Below are 17102 nucleotides of genomic sequence, written 5' to 3' on the forward strand. Positions count from 1 at the left end.
GGTTTCCCAAATCACAGCCCTGGCGAGGACTGGTATGGAGCTTGTATAATGACCATCCTGGGGGGTGGGGTATGGGATCCCAAATCGCCAGAGTGGACTGGTCTAGAGCTTTTATGATGAGCATCCTCGGGTGGGACCGGGGTCTGGGTTCACAAATCCCAGCCCCAGGGAGGACTGGTCTGGAGCTTGGAGCTGAGCATCCTGGAAAAGGGGGAGATGGTGGACAGAGAGAGCAAGGCTTCCCGTACCTGCTCCCCGGCTGTAGACAGTGCGGGTCCTCTCTGAGACGAAACCACCTCTAATGAAGCTACGGGGGGAGGGGACCTCCTCTCTTCTCCCCTTCCTTCCCTCCCTCCGGCCCCACCCTCAGTCCTTTCGCTTGGGCCTCCAGTGGGGCTACTTGATCTTGTTCTCCACCTCCACTCTCTCTATCTTCTGCCCCGTGAGAAACTGCCAGATGCCCCCTCTGTAGTCCTCGTTCCTCAGTGCGTAAGTGAAGGCGTCGATGACCGGAACCGTCTTAGCAATGAGGGCTGGGATCTGTGACAACACACAATGTCGCAGAGGTTGAATTTCTGAGCCACTGGGATAAAAGGGCCGAGAGAGAGACACACCGTGACTCTTATCAACAGATCTATCTGACTGAGCACCTGTTGTGCACAGAGTGCTGTACTTGGCGCCTACTATAACAATAATAATAATAATAATTGTGACATTTGTTAAGTGCTTACTCTGTGCCAGGTCTTGTACTAAGCGCAGCGGTGGTTACAAGCAAATCAGGTTGGACATGGTCCCTGTCCCACGTGGGGCTCACAGTCTCAATCCCCATTATACAGATGAGGTAACTGAGGCCCAAAGAAGTGAAGTGACTTGCCCAAGGTCACACAGCAGACAAGTGGCAGAGCTGGAATTAGAACCCATGCCCTGACTCCCAGGCCCATGCTCGAGTACTGTATGCAGAATAGTGTCTACAGAATGCAGAGCGCTGGACCCTCCGCTTAGGACAAGACCAAAGAAGGGAACAGCACGAAAAGCGTGGTCCTGGTCCTTAGGAAGATGACTGCTAAGGCAGGATACAAGGGGTCGCACTCTACACACGTACAAAAGGTGAACGTGGAAGAGCACAAACACTAGTGAGAAGAACAGAGACCAAGAGCTGAGTAGGAAGACACACACATGCACGTGGGTGAACAGGGCTTCCCGGCGGGATTTTGCCGCGATTTTCGTACCATACCGTACCATTCTCAGTTTGGGGGAGATGAAGGTCACGTTCTCCACAGTCGCATAGAAACACAGGAGGGCGTAGGGGCCCCAGCAGAACAGCAGGGTCCTCGTTGGCAGGCGGGTGTTCAGCTGGGAGGAACACAAAACGGCAGGGGGGCTGGCAGGGTGGCGGGCTGGGGGAGGGAGGATGGAGGCCCCACCAGCGACGGGTCTGAGGTTCGACGATGAGTCCATCCCCACATCGGCCTCTACCTGGAGCCCTGGCTGCCTTTCTCGGGGGTCCTGGCTGAGCTGAGACCATACCTCTTTGGGCCCAAGGAGATAGCAGGGATGTGAGGTGACAGAACTCTCTAGGATCCTCCAGGTCCATGTTGGGGTCTTGGAAGAGGAGAAAAAACCTCCAAAGATGAGCAGCTTAATACAACACCTGACGTTTAGTAGGCACTTAACAAGTGCCATAAAAAAACAAAAAACTAAGCTGCTCGTCTTTGGAAGTTTTTTCTCCTCTTTCAAATGACCCAGACGAGGGTCATCTCAAACATGGGACTCCTTCTGGGGAGGAGAATGGCCGTCAGCAGCTGCCGCTGTGTCAGGATAGATGGAGCAGGCAGAACAAGGAGGTGGCTGGTTACAAGACTTGACCATCAAGGGGTAAGGGAAGCCGTGCGGCCTAATGAACAAAGCACGACCCTGGGAGTCAGAGGACCTGGGTTCAAATCCTGGCTCTGCCACTTTCTTGGCTGTGGGAACTTGGGCAAGTCACTTTGCTTCTTTGTGCTTGAGTTTCTTCAACTTTAAAGTGAGGATTCAATACCTGTTCTCCCTCTTACTTAGACTGTGAGTCCCATAAGGGACAGGGGCTGTTATCATGTATCTACCCCAGCACTTAGAACAGTACTTGACACATAATAAGCTCTTAACAAATATCATTATTATTAGTAGTAGTAATAAATAATATTAATAATAGAAAGGATCAGAACTCAGAGAGTGAGCAAGCTGCTTTCTGGGTTGTGGGATGGAGGAAAGGGCCCTGGGGAGTTACAGTAAATTGCTCCATGGCCCTCTGGCTCCCCCAGGCTCCACTCAGGGCTTCCCTTAGGGACCCAGGTTCCCCACTCCTTACCCTCCCGAGCTTGGATTGGGACTCTTACCTTGAATAAGCCGCTTTTCTTGAATCTCTGCTCTATAGACTGGTAGGAGGTCAGCATGATGAAGAGGGGGATGACGAAGTTGAAGAAGGCCACGGCGAACAGATAAGTGGTGAAATTCCTGCGGTAGAAGAGGCATTTATCCCTCTAGACTGTAAGTTTGTTGTGGGTAGGGAATGAATCTGTTGCGTTGTTGAAGTGTACACTCCCAAGAACTTAGTACAGTGCTCTGCATTCATTCATTCAGTCAATCGTATTTACTGAGCACTTACTGTGTGCAGAGCACTGTACTAAGCACTTGGAAAGTAATATAAAGAGAGACCATCCCTGCCCACACTGGGCTTATAGTATAGAAGGGGAGAGACAAACATCGAAACAAGTAAACTGGCATCAACATACAGTAAACGCTCAATAAATATTATTGATTGACTGCTGCAGTAAGATCTGGGTCATCGGGTGTGGGGGTGGTCCCCAAGAATCAGGTCTAAGCAGGTGGCTTTGAAAGGAGTGCAGCTGAATATGCTAACAAAAAAGAGCAAGATGGGTTTTAGGGCTCCGAATGAGACTTGTGGAGCCTTCATTAGGGTTTCTAGATTTATTGATGGGGCTCTCAGAAGCATCCATGAGGCCCCAGAGTGGAAATGGGTCTAGAACATTAATAGAGCTCTAGAATCCTCAAAGGGACTTTGGGAGCTTTAATGAATTTTTGGGTCATTAACAGAATCCCAGACCTATTCATGGACTCTAGACTCACCAGTGGTATTCTAGAATAACCAACGAGAGAACAGAAGTGGGAATGAGGAGACTTGAATTCTACCTTCAACACCACTTCTCCTCCCCTGCTTCCTGAATTTTTGTATGGCTAAAGCTGTGACCACGGCACTAACCCCTGACCAACGGCCCCTGAGCCTGCAGCAGGTCCTGTGCGTCCACCCAGGCTGCATTTAGCCTCCTCTGCATCACTAGACATACAGAGGCCCTGCAACTCTTTTTTTTGTTTGTTTTTGATGGTAATTTTTTAAGAGCTGACTGTGCCAGGTACCGTGCTAAGCATCGAGATAAATACAAGATAATCAGATTGGCCGCAGCCCATGTCCCACATGGGGTTCATCGTCTTAATCCCCATTTTACAGAGGAGGGAACTGAGGAACGGAGAAGTGAAGTGACTTGTCCAAAGTACACAGCAGAGAAATGTAGGAGCCAGGACTAGAACCCAGGTCCTTCTGACTTCCAGGCACATGCTCTACCCAGTAGGCCGTGCTGCTTCTCAATTGCCACTGGTCTTTGGCAGACCATTGTGTGGAATTGGAAGTGCCTCTAAGCATCCCCTATCCAACTTTACCGTCGTCGGCAGCCACCATTGTCCCTGACTCCCCCCAGGTCCGGCCCTCCTCGTTCCACCCGGTCCGCCCAGGATGGCCCTCTGACCTGTCACCTTTGCTGTAATCCAGGGTACAGCATGTCCTCAGAGGCTCGTAATCATACTGGCCCCAGCCCAAGATGGGCATCATGGACCAGAAGGCGGAGAAGCCCCACGCGAAGAGCACCGTGGACACGGCCGTCCCCCACTGCGGCTTGCTTCCTGCAGGGGAGGGGAGAGGAACACGGAGGTCATAATAATATTAATAATGGGTATTTGTTAAGCGCTTACTATGTTCCAAGCACTGTTCTAAGCACTGGGGTAGATACAAGATAATCTGGTTGTCCCACATACAGCTCACAGTCTTCATCCCCATTTTACCGATGAGGTAACTGAGGCACAGAGAAGTTAAGTGACTTGCCCAAGGTCACACAGCTGACAAGTGGCAGAGCCGGGATTAGAACCCATGACATGCTGCCAAGCCGCTGATGCTGACGATTCCCCCTCCCTCTCTGGCTGCCCCACCAGGTTCAGTGTGAGCACCATCCTCCTCACCTCAGGGCTCTCCAATCAGTCGCCCTGGAGAGTAGTGGGTCGTTCAGATGTCAGGATGGTTCGAGAGCAGGAGGACTCGGGTGGGTCCGGACAGGGTAGGAGGCCTGAGGTCTCCTTGAAGGGTTGGTGGGGAGGGACTTCCCCAGGGGGAGCTGGTCCAGGGAAACCTTGGACAGCCTGGGTTTTCATCAGTAGGGGGAGGAGGATGGAGCCTGTGGAGTCCATTACCTCAGGAAGCTTTGCAGCTGGGAAACACCAGAAGGCACCAGAGGGATTGGATAAATCCAGAGATGGACGGTGCCTACTGGGTTAGGGGTGGAGGGGTGGGGGAAGTTAAAGGGGTTAATTAAAAGGATGGCCGGTCAGGAGCAGTACATGGGTCCTCCACGTGTCCTCCTGCCACCATCAGGGCCAGAGTCCTGGGCTGCTGGGCCGGGGGACTGGGGATGGGGGGTGGTCATTCATGGTTTATTGTGCTCAGAAGCGTCCCTGGGAGGTTCCAACTGGACTGAAAGCTCGTTTTGGGTAGGAAATGTGTCCGTTTATTGTTATGTTGTACTCTCCCAAGTGCTTAGTACAGTGATTTACACACAGTAAGCCCTCAATAAATATGATTGAATGAATGACTACCTGTCCCTTCATATCGGAGGGCACTCTGGCCAGAGAGAACAGCTGGGGCTGGACCAGTAGCCCCGCAGTTTTGATGGATTAGGAGGTTGGGCATTAGATGGAATTTGTCTGTCAGGTTTGATTGTCTGCCCGGCTGTGTTATATTTCCACAGGAGCTGTCACTTAGCCTAGAGGCTGGGAAGACTCCTTTCTCTTTATGTGGAGCTAAGAGGCCTGGCTCCATCTGAGTGGGCAACAGCGGTAGAGTAATCTTCATCTGGGTCATTTAATCAGTCAGTGGTATTTATTGAGCACTTACTATGTACAAAGCACTGCACTAAGCACTTGGGAGAGTCCAACGGAAGCGAGGTATATTGAGTCTTTCCACTAGGCCATGCTATTTCTGTCCTGGAGAACAAAGAGCGTGTCTACCGAGTGCTGAGTACAGTGCTCTGCACACAGTAAGTGATCAGTAAATACCGCTGATTAATCGGTTGATGAACGAGGGGTGTTGGTCTGAAATTGGACCAGACGCTTTGGACTAGAGGCCATTATCTACACGGCACAGTGAGAAGCAGTATGGTGTAGTGGCTGGAGCACAGGCCGGGGAGTCAGAAGGTCGTGGGTTCTAATCCCTGCTCCACCGCTTGTCAGCCGGGTGACCTTGGGCAAGTCACTTAACTTCATCTGTAAAATAGGGATTGAGATTACGAGCCCCGCGTGGGACAGGGACTGTGTCCAACCTGATTTGCTTGTACCCACCCCAGCGCTTAGTACAGTGCCTGGCACAGAGTAGGCGCTTAACCGATACTATTATTCTTATTATTATCTGGAAAGTGGCGTGCAGTAGAACGAGGTAGGGTAGAAGGAGCTCTTTTTATTTCAGCAGAGGGAGCTTCTATCTGGGAAGTTCGTAATGGATAAGGGGACAGGGACTTCGGTTTAAGAATTTCCATAATTCCAGGAGATGTGTGTGTGTTTGCGTGTGTACCTGTGGGCGGGAATATAGATGCGTATATGAATGGGCTGTTTATTTCCACACCCTGACCCTGTCATTCATTCACAGTCAAGCCCACACCCTCACCCCTACACTCCTCCTTCACGTAACTGCCCCATCCCCATTGCCACCACGCTGGAGAACAGATTCCCTGAAAGCCTTGGTGCCAATGTTCAATCATTCAGTCGGTTGTATTTGAGTGCTTACTGTGTGCACAGCACTGTACTAAACCCTTAATAATTAGGGTATTTAGTAAGCGCTTACTATGCACCAGGCATTGTATTAGGTGCTGGGCTGGATACAAGCAAATCAGGCTGGACACAGTCCCTGTCCCACATGGGGCTCTCCCAGTTTCAATCCCCCTTTTACAGATGAGCTAACCGAGGCCCAGAGAAGTAAAGTGATTTGCCCAAGATCACGCACAGACAGGTGGCGGAGTGGAGATCAGAACCCATGACCTTCTGACTCCCAGGCCCATGCTCCATCTCCTGGGGCACGGACAAGCCTGTGAAGGTTGGTGCCGTCGGGTGGCCGCTGGGGCCCCGGGGGGGTGAGAGGGGTGAGGGAGGCTGAACAAGCGCTTAGTACAGTGCCAAGCGCTTAATCCAGTGCTCTGCACATAGTAAGCGCTCAATAAATACTATTGAATGAATGAATCGCCCAGCTGGGACCCGCCCTAGCCCCGCGGCTTCCTCAGGCCCCACCTCCTCTCCAAGCCCCTTCCCTACCCGCTCTTTCCCAGCCTTCAATCCCCGTGAAGCAGCCTGGCTTAGAGGAAAGAGCCCGGGTTTGGGAGTCAGAGGTCGTGGGTTCTAATTCCGCCTCCGCCCCTTGTCAGCTGGGTGACTTTGGGCAAGTCACTTCCCTTCTCTGGGCCTCAGTTCCCTCATCTGTCAAATGGGGATGGAGACTGTGAGCCCCACGTGGGACAACCTGACCACCTTGTATCCTCCCCAGCACTTAGAACAGTACTTGGCACATAGTAAGCGCTTAACAGATACCATCGTCACTTGGGATAACCTGATCACCTTGTATCCTTCCCAGCATTTAGAACAGTGCTTGGCACACGGTAAGCGCTTAACAAACACCATCATCGCGTGGGAGAACCTGATCACCTTGTATTCTCCCCAGCGCTTACGATGGTGCTTGGCCCATAGTAAGCGCTTAATAATAGTAATGATGTTGGTATTTGTTAAGCGCTTACTAGGTGCAGAGCACTATTCTAAGCACTGGGGTAGATACAGGGTAATCAGGCTGTCCCATGTGAGATTCACAGTCTTCATCCCCATTTTACAGATGAGGTAACTGGGGCACAGAGAAGTGAAGTGACTTGCCCACAGTCACACATCTGACAGTTGGCAGAGCCGGGATTCCAACCCGTGACCTCTGATGCCCAAGCCCGGGCTCTCTCCACTGAGCCACGCTGCTTCCATCTTCACGGGGGACCACCTGATGGCCTTGTATCCTCCCCAGCGCTTAGAACGGTGCTTGGTCTATAGTAAGCGCTTAACAAACACCATCATCACGGGGGACAACCCGATGACCTTGTATCACCTGATGACCTTGTATCCGCCCCAGCGTTTAGAACGGTGCTTGGCACATAGTAAGCGCTTAACAAATGCCAACATTATTATTATTATTATTATTATCCCCAGACCTCGGCCCATCGCCACTCCAGGCCCCGGCTCCTCCCCGGGCCCTGCCCCTCCCCTGGCCCTGTCCCCCGGCCTCCCTGCCCCTGGGCCTCCCCGCCCCCCTGGGCCTCGGCACTTACGGGAGCAGTGCCGGAGGTAGCGGTCCCAGCCGATGGCAGCGCTGAGGGAGATGCTGGCCAGGGCCGTGGCGAAGCCCTGGAAGCCGTGCAGCCGGCAGCCCTCGGCGCCGTAGGGCCAGTGCCTGCAAGGAGCAAGGACTGCCTGCCTGCCTGCCCGGGGGTCGCCCTGGGGACCCTCCCATCGCCCACCCCGCAGCCCCTCGGGAGGGTCCCCCGGGCACCCAGGGGCTGCCCGCACGCCGGGACTAATCATCATCGTAATAGTGGTGGTATTTCTTAAGCGCTTACTATGTGCCAAGCACTGTTCTGAGCGCTGGGGAGCCCCGCCGGAGGGTCCCCAGGGTGCCCCGGAGCTGCCCGCATGGCAGAACTAATCATCATAAAAATAAAGTTGGTATTTCTTAAGCATTCCCTATGTGCCAAGCACTGTTCTAAGCACCGTGGGAGATACAAGGTCATCAGATTGTCCCAGGTAGCGCTCACGTTCTTCATCCCCGTTTTACAGATGAGGTCGCTGAGGCCCAGAGATGGTAAGCGACTTGCCCGAGGTCACGCAACTGACAAGCGGCAGAGCCGGGATTAGGATCCAGGAGAAGCAGCGTGGCTCAGTGGAAAGAGCACGGGCCGGGGAGTCAGAGATCATGGGTTCAAATCCCGGCTCCGCCGCTTGTCAGCTGGGTGACTTTGGGTGAGTCACTTCACTTCTCTGGGCCTCAGTTACCTCATCTGTAAAATGGGGATTCATTCATACAGACCACTGTACTGTGAGCCCCACGTGGGACAACCTGATCACCTTGGATCCTCCCCAGTGCTTAGAACAGTGCTTGCCACATAGTAAGCGCTTAACAAAGGCCAACATTATTCTTATTATGACCTCTGACTCCCAAGCCCGTGCGTTTTCCACTGAGCCACACTGCTTCTCTTTACTAGCCACGGCGACTGGAGGGCTGGGAGGGGTCAGGGCTGACCGCTTGGGCCCAGGGAGCTACCGGAAGGGGCTGGCGGAGGGGCTACCGGAGGAAGCTGGAGAGGGCGGCCACGAGGGCGTTGAGGCAGATCCCGCTGTCGGCCAAGGCCAGGCTGACCACCAGCAGGTTGCTGGGCGTTCGGAGCTCTTTGATCTTGCGGAAAGAAGCGATGGTCAGGCCGTTGAGACAGAGTCCGAGCAGGGCTGGAAAACAAGGTCAGGGTCAGCCCCGCCGGTCAAGGACTGCTCTCCTTATTTGCCCACCCCAGGGACCCACTCTTCTTCAGAGCCCAGGCCCTCCATCAGTCAAAGGGGAGACCAGAGGGCTACCCCACTCCATGCTGTGATGGGCACGGTGGCTCCCTAAATCCCCCTAAGCGCTCTGATGGGGGCCCAGGACCCTTTGCAAATAGTCCCTGCCCTTGTCCCACTAGGGACTGATGGACATTAGATCCCAGCGGATGCTCAGCCCTCATTGCCAGTGACTGGGATAAAAAAAGGGGTTGAGGCGGGGCAGCGGGGAGAGACCCCGCAAATAGCTTTCACCCTGAGGAGCCCCAGTTTAGAGAGCCTGCAGCCTGCCTCCCCAAAGTCCCCAATTTTGGCTTCTTCCACAGAGTGGTCGGATATGATAACAATAATTGTGGTATTTGTTAAGCGCTTACCGTGTGCCAGTCACTGTACTAAACGCCGGGGTGGATTCAAGCAAATCTAGTTAGACACAGTCCCCTGTCCCACATGGGGCTCACCGTCTCATTCCCCTTTTTACAGATGAGGTAATTGAGGGCCGGAGAAGTTCAGTGACTTGCCCAAGGTCACCCAGCAGACAAGTGGCAGAGTAGGGATTAGAACCTACTGTCTTCTAACTCCCAGGCCCGTGTTCTACATCCACTATGCCAGGCTGCCAATTCAGTCTTCCACTGGGCTTCAGTGTAGCCAGGGCCCACCCAGATCAGGGCTTAGACCACCTTCCTCGCCCCGCTTGACTTAGGGAAGCAGGTCTCCCTTTGCTGGGGACTGTTCTGGGGACCACTTGGCTTCTGCCTCAGGACCCAAGCCAGTGGAGTGTTCAGTGATGTAGAGCCCATGGGACCCAATCAATCCCAGGCCTCGGCCTTCTTCCTCCTCACCAGAGAGGAGGTGCTAGGCTGTGGGAACCCATGGGAGAAGCAGCATGATGTCAAAGGAACAGAAGCAGTGTAGCCTAGGTGAAGAGAGCCCGGATCTGAGATTCAGTCAGTCGGTCAATTGTATTTTTTGAGCGCTTACCACGTGCAGAATGCTGTATTAAGAGCTTGGGAGAGTACAATATCACAGACACGTTCTCTGCCCACAACGAACTACAATGAACTTAAAGGGGCAGATAGACATTAAGATAAATAAAATTACAGATATGTACATAAGAGCTGTGAGGCTGGGTGAGGGGGACGACTAAGGGAGCAAGTCAGGTTGATGCAGAGGGAGTGGGAGAAGACGAAAGGAGGGCTTAGTCGGGGAAGGCCTCTTGGAGATGTCTTCGGTAGTTTTTGAAGGTGGGGAGGGTACCTGGGTTTTAATGCTTATTCTGCCACTTGCCTACTGTGGGACCTTGGCTAAGTAACGACTTCTTTATATCTGAGTTTCCTCATTTGTAAAACGGGAATTCAATACCTGTTCTCCCTCCTAGTTTGTGAGCCTTCCGTGGGACAGGGACTGTGTTCCACCTAACTTGTATCCACCCTAGTGCTCAGTACAGTGCTTGGCACATAGCACTTGACGAATACCGCATTATTTTTATTCATTCCTCAAAAACTAGTTCCTTCAACAGTACCTGCCCTCAGCTCGTCTTCCTTCATCCCTGCAAGATGGTGAACCTGCCTGGGAAGGGGCTGGTCCCACCAGGCATCAGATCAGTCCTGCCGGATGGAGTCTTTATTACTAAGGTAAGGTGCTAGTCCCCTGCCCAGTTAATTCATTCAATCATATTTTTTGAGCACTTACTGTGTGCAGAGCACTGGGTAGAATACAATAAAACAATAAACAGACACATTCCCTGCCTACAGTGAGCTCACAATGTGTCCCCCACTGACACCTCTGCCCCCTCAGGAGGGTGGGCTGGTGCATCAAACTTCTCCACTGTTCCTTGGCAGCAGCTGTCTCTTCTCTAAAGCACTGTGCTCCTGCACAAACAGATCAACGTGTCTGCCTCTCCTCCCCACAACCCTGGTTTTCGTTGCTCTGGTCACGGAAAGGAGAAGTTACCTCATGTCCTAGAGGGAAGTGGCCGCTGGGAGAATGAACCATCGTTCATTCATTCAATTGGACTTATTGAGCGCTTACTGTGTGCAGAGCACTGTACTAAGCGCTTGGAAAGTACAATTTGGCAACAGATAGAGACAATCCCTACCTAACAATGGGCTCACAGTCTAGAAGGGGGAGACAGACAAAACAAAACTAGTAGACAGATATCAATGCCATCAAAATAGATAAATAAAATCATAGATATATATGCACATTATTAATAAAATAGAGTAATAAATATGTACAAATATACACAAGTGCTGTGGGGAGGGGAAGGGGGAAGAGCAGAGGGAGGAAGTAGGGGCATTTGGAGGGGAGGAAGGGTAGAGGGAAAGGGAGGGCTCTGTCTGGGCAGGCCCCCTGGAGAAGGCGAGCTCTCAGGGCTTTGAAGAGGGGAAGAGGGTTAGTTTGGGGGATGTGAGGAGGGAGGGCATTCCAGGTCAGAGGTAGGACGTGGGCCAGAGGTCGACAGCGGGACAGGCCAGAACGAGGTACGGAGAGGAGGTGAGCGGCGGAGGAGCAGAGTGTGCCGGGTGGGCTGTAGAAGGAGAGAAAGGAGGTGAAGTAGGAGGGGGCAAGGTGATATATATGAAACAGTTCTGGGCTCTTTCCCCACTCTGTTTAGAGGTGACACCAGTGAGCCAATAACGAAAGATTATTCGTCTGCTCCGCATGATGGTAAAATCCCAGAGCACTCTGTAGGCACCCACTGAATACCACTGATGATGGCAGGGAAGATTGCCATTCTCTGTCTCCCTGCCCCAGTCTTCCTTTGCTCACCACCCCATCAGGACCGTACCCTCCAATGCTAGAGTGTTTCAACCCCCGCATGGTGCCAGATGCCATACTTGTATCTGCTCTGCCGGCTCCCACCCCACTCCCTTGTCCTCCCAGAGTCCAGATTCCTTTGTAAAAGGCCAGTCCCCCATGGATACTCGCCACCAGGCACTTGCCGCTGACTGGCTTTGGGCCTCAGAGTCCCAGGCCATCAAGGGCCTCATTTGGTCCATTCTTTTCCACCCTACCTTCCAGAGAGTTGTAGTCTGATCATCTGGTTCAAGGCTTGAGAGAGGAGGGTTTCTCCTAGGACATCTCTAGAGTATCCCCCTACCTCCTGAGTGCTCCTTCAGTCCTGGGGGCAGTGTGGTGAAGTGGAAAGAGCGAGGGCTTAGGAGTCCGAGGACCTGGGTTCTAATCCTCACTCTGCCACTTGCCTGCTGTATGAACTTGGGCTAGTCACTTTACTTCACTGTACCTCACTTCCCTCATCTGCAAAATGGGAATTCAATAGCTATTCTCCCCCCTACTTACACTGTGATTCCCACCTGGCACCTGATTAGCTCATATCTACCACAGCACTTTGTACAGTGCTTGGCATAGAGTAGGCGCTGAACAAATACCACCGTTATTATCTTTACCCCGTGCCACCTTGAATGGCAGAACAGCATGGAGTCAGAAGGTCATGGGTTCTAAGCCCAACTCCACCACTTCTCTCCTGTGTGACCTTGGGCAAGTCACTTTACTTCCCATGCCTCAGTCACCTCAGCTGTAAAATGGGGATTGAGCATGTGAACCCCATGTGACAGGGGCTGTATCCAATATGATTTGCTTGTATCCACCCCAGTGCTGGGTACAGTACCTGGTACATAGTAATCGCTTAACAAATATCACAATTATTATTATTATTACTATTAGAACTTGGATCACCCCCTCTTCATTCCTTCTTCCCCGTAACCCCTTACCTTCCACCAGTAGGATCGTACCAATGCTGAACACCTCAAGCTCACTGAAGCCCTCAGGCAACGAATACGAAGCCACCATTCTGCAGGACTGCCAGCCTTTCCACCCACCAATCCCTTCCAAATCCCCCTTCTTCCCGGGGCCCCGAGCCTGCGGCCCTATTAAAGGGCCAGCCCACGTGCAGGCACATGAAGGTTCTTAGGTCAAAGTCCGGAGGTTTTATTTTTGATGTGAAAGCTACAATCTCCCTAAAAATCCCCATCTCCAGGAGAACCATCCCTTTCCCCTTCCCCTGTAAATCGACTTTGCAGCCCAGAGAAGAAGGAAATTATTCATCCGCTGGACAATTAGGTGTTTGTGAGGCCAGGGGAGCAACTTCCTCTGGTCAGTTTGGCCCCGTGAGAAAGGGATTGGGGCCGGAATCAGAGACGAGGATCCTGGCAACTGGGGCTGAGCAGGGAACAAAGGCTCCGTCCTCTGGGGTCCAATTAGGGCAAGGTTGGGAGCAGTTTTGGTAATCAGCTCCTGGGCTAGAGGTGACTCTGCTCTCATCCCCAGAGTTAGCCCTGGTCATGAGGTCAGTCCCAGCCAGAGGACCAAAATCAGTGGGCTCTTCTCTGCCCTAATCCTACTTGACCTCTCCCTTGCTTTTAACACTGTGGACCACACCCCCTTCTGGAAACATAATCAGGCCTGGGTTTGCTGACAGTCCTAACCAGATTTCTCCCCACCTCTCCCCATCTACTCCTTTTCACTTTTGCTCACTGGCTCCTCTTCCACCTCTCATCCCTTAGTTGAGGGTGTCCTGAAAGGCTTTGTGTTCTGGGTCCCCAACTCCTCTCTCTCTGCACCCACTCTTTCGGGGAGTTCATCAACTGGCGTGGCTTCAGCTACCAATTCCATGCAAACGGCACCCAAATCTACTCTCCAGCCCTGATCTCTCATGTCATCTAAAGTCCCGCTTCTCCTCTTGCCTCCAGAACATCTCCACTTGGCTGTCTTGCCAGCCTTTGGAACTTGACATGTTTGAAACTAAATTACTCAGCTCTCCCTCTAAATATATTCCTTCTTTTTATTTTCCCATCCAAGTCACACACATCACCACCGTCCCTGTTCCAGTAGCCCGTAACCTCAGTATCATCCTTGACTCCTCGCTCTCCTTCAGCTCCTGCATTCAATCAATCAGTCCATGGCAGTTATTGAACATTTGCCATGCACAGAACACTGTACTAAGCATTTGGGAAAGTACGATAGAATAGTTTTGGTAGACGTGACCCCAGCCCTAAAGGAGCTTACGGTCTACAGGGGAAGGCAGACATTAAAACAGATTTTGGATAGGAAAAATTATAGAGTATAAAGTTATGTACAAAAGTGCTATAGGGCTGGGGTGAGTATCAAAGTGCTTAAGGAGTACACAGACAAGTTCATAGTCGACACAGAGGGGAGGGAGGATAAAGGAAATAAAGGGCTTAGTCTGGGAAGACCTCTTGGAGGAGATGTGATTTTTGGAGGACTTTGAAAGTGGGGAGAGTGGCGGACTGTCGGCTATGGAGGGGGAGGGACTTCCAGGCCAGAGGGAGAATTTGGGCAAGGGATTGGTGGCAGGATAGATGAGATTGAGATGATACAAAGGTAGGTTGGTGTTAGGAGCAGAGTATTCTGGTGGCGTCCTACTGTACTTCCTTCACATTCCCTTCCAAGCCTTTCCTTCCCCCACCTGGATCCATGCCTTTCCTTCCCCTACCTGGTCTAAACCTCATTCTTTGCCTCCCTGCCACTCAATTACATCGATCAGGCACTTACGATGAGCAGAGTACTGAACTAAGTCTGTGATGATCCCAGAGATTTTGAATCTCTGGCCTATAAGGGACTCTCTGTTGAAAGGTGGGGGATAGGTACACTGAGAAAAGCAGTTAGAAATACAAGATAACTAGAGTCACTTGGACAAAATGCAGCAGTTCACTGTGGCTCAGGCTTCTCCCTGCTCCAGGCAGATCCCCTCTTGTCAACAAATTGCCACAAACTTCCCACTGTTCCAGATGTTTTGATGGTAGCCTCTGGTGGGGTGAGGGGAATGGGGTAGGGGAGAGGGCCTCTGGCCATTCCCCAGACCTCCACCCCCCAAAAATCTCTGCCTCTGGGTGAAAAGCCAGGGAGGGGTCTCCCTAGCCACCTAGGGAGACTTCAACTCCTAGGGTTCCTTGTGGCATCCTCAAACATGGCAGCTTAATACGGGTCAAACAGGTTGGCACCCACTTCCCAGCACTGCAGGATTCCTTCGGTAAGGGGAAAGGGCTAAGTGGGGAGATATAGCCCCTCCAGCTCTGACACCACAGTCCCCATGAAGTCGCCCTGGGATCTTGGTGAGCCACTCAAGGTGGATGACCTTTCTAAGCCAACAACACTCAGCTGCCTCATGGTGCCAGGCTGATTTGGGGTAAGGTCTATGAATGTCATCGGGTGTTAGGACACCGCTTCTTGCCCTCCTGTCTCCATTGTGCCATCCTACTGCTGGTGGCACATGGCAATGCCATCTCCCCCAAATAACTAGGTCACTGGGCTAGAGTTTGGAGACAGCTGCTGGAGAAATAATAATAATTGCGATATTTGTTAAGCACTTACTATGTGCCAAGCACTATATTAAGTGCTTAGGTGAATACAAGCACCTGTCCCACCTGTCTCTGTCCCCCATGGGGCTCATACTCTCAATCCCCATTTTACAGATGAGGGAATTGAGACACAGAGAAGAGAAGTGACTTCCCCGCGTTCACACAGGAGACAAGTGGCAGAGCTGGGTTTAGAACCCAGGTCCTTCTGACTTCCAGGCCCGTGAGAGGTGAGGCATCTCACAAATTCCCCAGCTTCAAGCCTCGGGGTTCTCCTGTGCCCGCAGCTGCATACCTGGAGGTCTGCTTAGTAACCAAAGTGCCAAGGGTCTGGAGAGCTTTCTTCATCAGCATTAAGTGCAGAATCCAATTGAGAATGACATAATGCATTAATGGGGACTCAATTTCCATCAGCGGGGAAGGTTTCCCGCTGGACAAGATGTGCTCAGCTAGAAGCTCCTTGATGGTGCATTTGCCTAATGAAATGGCTTTTGGGTTCTGGCTTAATTTGGATGCTAATGAAATCCCCGGACAAATTGCTCCCACTGAGGCCCCATTTCTCTGAAGCAGGTTATTGGATTTGGTCCTGGGCCACCTTTCTGGGCCCGGAGAGAGAAGTAAATCTCTGGGGTTAGACAGTTTGTCTCCGGGAGAGCTAAGAGATGGACTCGACCTATGACCCCAGCTGGGTCAGAAAGCTCCCAGATTCATTGATTATTGTTTTCCAGGATCCAGTCTGGGGGGATGGCCATTAGGGTGATAGAAACCAGTATTGCCACACCTTCCTCCTTGTGTCCCAGCTGTGCTGAGGATCTGAGTGGGGCTGGGAATGAGGGGAGAGAGGAGGGTGGGAGCTGGGTTGAGCGGGTAAGGTGGGAATGAGAGAGCAGCAGAGCAGGATAGGTGACATTTGAGAGGAATGAATTCAGGAAGGAAGCCGAAGAGATGAGAGGTGAAGCGGCATGTGTCCTTCAGGCTGGGTTGGTTGGAATTGTGTGGGCCTGGTAGACAACATTCATATGTGTTGCTGGGGATCCAGTGACTAAGATAGGACAGGGAGCAGGAGAGCTGCATCAGCTTCGTTCTTTATTATTATTATTATTGTTACTACTAGTACCAGGCACTGTTGTAAGTGCTGGGGTAGATACAAGATAATCAGGTTGGACACAGTCCCTGTCCCATGTGGGACTCACAGTCTCAATCTCCATTTTACAGATGAGGGGATTGAGGGACAGAGAAGTGAAGTGACTTGCCCAATGTCGCACAGCAGACAAGTGGTGGGGCCGGGATTAGAACCCAGGTCCTTTTGACTCCCAGGCCCATGTTCTATCCACTAGGCCATGTTCCTGCCTGGGACCATTTGTCGCCTGGCAAACCAGCTCCACCCCTATCGGGAAAGGCCCTAAAATGGGGGGGGAGCCACCGGGAGCTTGGCCAGAGGGTGGGAGGAGGGGACCTTTGGCCCCAGGAGACTCTGTGGATTAGTCAGGTCACCCAAGGGCACAGTAATAATTGTGAAATTTATTAAGCACTTACTCTGTGCCAAACACTCAGCTGAGTGCTGGTGGAGATACAAAACAGATCAGAATTGACCTATACAGGGCTCACAATTTAAGGAAGAGGGAATCCCCATTTTACAGATGAGAAACTGAGGCACAGTGAAATGGTGTGAGTTGCCCAAGGTCACACAGCAGGAAAGTGCAGAGCCGGGATTAGATCTTGGATTTCCTGACTCCCAGTCCCATGGTCTTTTCACTTGTCTCAGCCAATACCTGCTGGAGTGGCTGAGGCAGACCCTGGCATCCCAGGGAGAGACCTCAGAGGAAGATGGCCCAGGGCGAC

The 17102-nt window shown here is 52.0% G+C and overlaps 1 protein-coding gene across 1 annotated transcript; it reads right to left on the bottom strand.

Annotated features, from left to right (window-relative positions):
- Positions 1–396: 396 nt before the first annotated feature.
- Positions 397–12735, bottom strand: RGR (retinal G protein coupled receptor). Its single transcript, XM_029061296.1, has 7 exons — positions 12657–12735; positions 8682–8838; positions 7668–7789; positions 3801–3954; positions 2376–2493; positions 1240–1353; positions 397–540 (listed from the first exon to the last, which is right to left on the bottom strand). The coding sequence occupies exons 1-7, from the start codon at positions 12733–12735 to the stop codon at positions 397–399; spliced, it is 888 nt and encodes a 295-aa protein (XP_028917129.1).
- Between the last annotated feature and the right edge of the window lie 4367 nt (positions 12736–17102).

This window comes from Ornithorhynchus anatinus, chromosome 3 (genome assembly GCF_004115215.2).
Source record: "Ornithorhynchus anatinus isolate Pmale09 chromosome 3, mOrnAna1.pri.v4, whole genome shotgun sequence".
In the NCBI taxonomy this organism is placed as follows: Eukaryota; Metazoa; Chordata; class Mammalia; order Monotremata; family Ornithorhynchidae; genus Ornithorhynchus; species Ornithorhynchus anatinus.

Bases quoted from the DNA above. Each gene is read 5' to 3' on its own strand.
- RGR (XM_029061296.1), bottom strand. From the start codon at position 12,735: ATGGTGGCTTCGTATTCGTTGCCTGAGGGCTTCAGTGAGCTTGAGGTG. The intron at 7,790-8,681 runs GTAGCCCCTCCG...TGCTCCTTGCAG, and splicing joins GCCCTCTCCAGCTTCCTCCG to GCACTGGCCCTACGGCGCCG. The intron at 1,354-2,375 runs GTAAGAGTCCCA...TGTTCCTCCCAG, and splicing joins AGAAAAGCGGCTTATTCAAG to CTGAACACCCGCCTGCCAAC.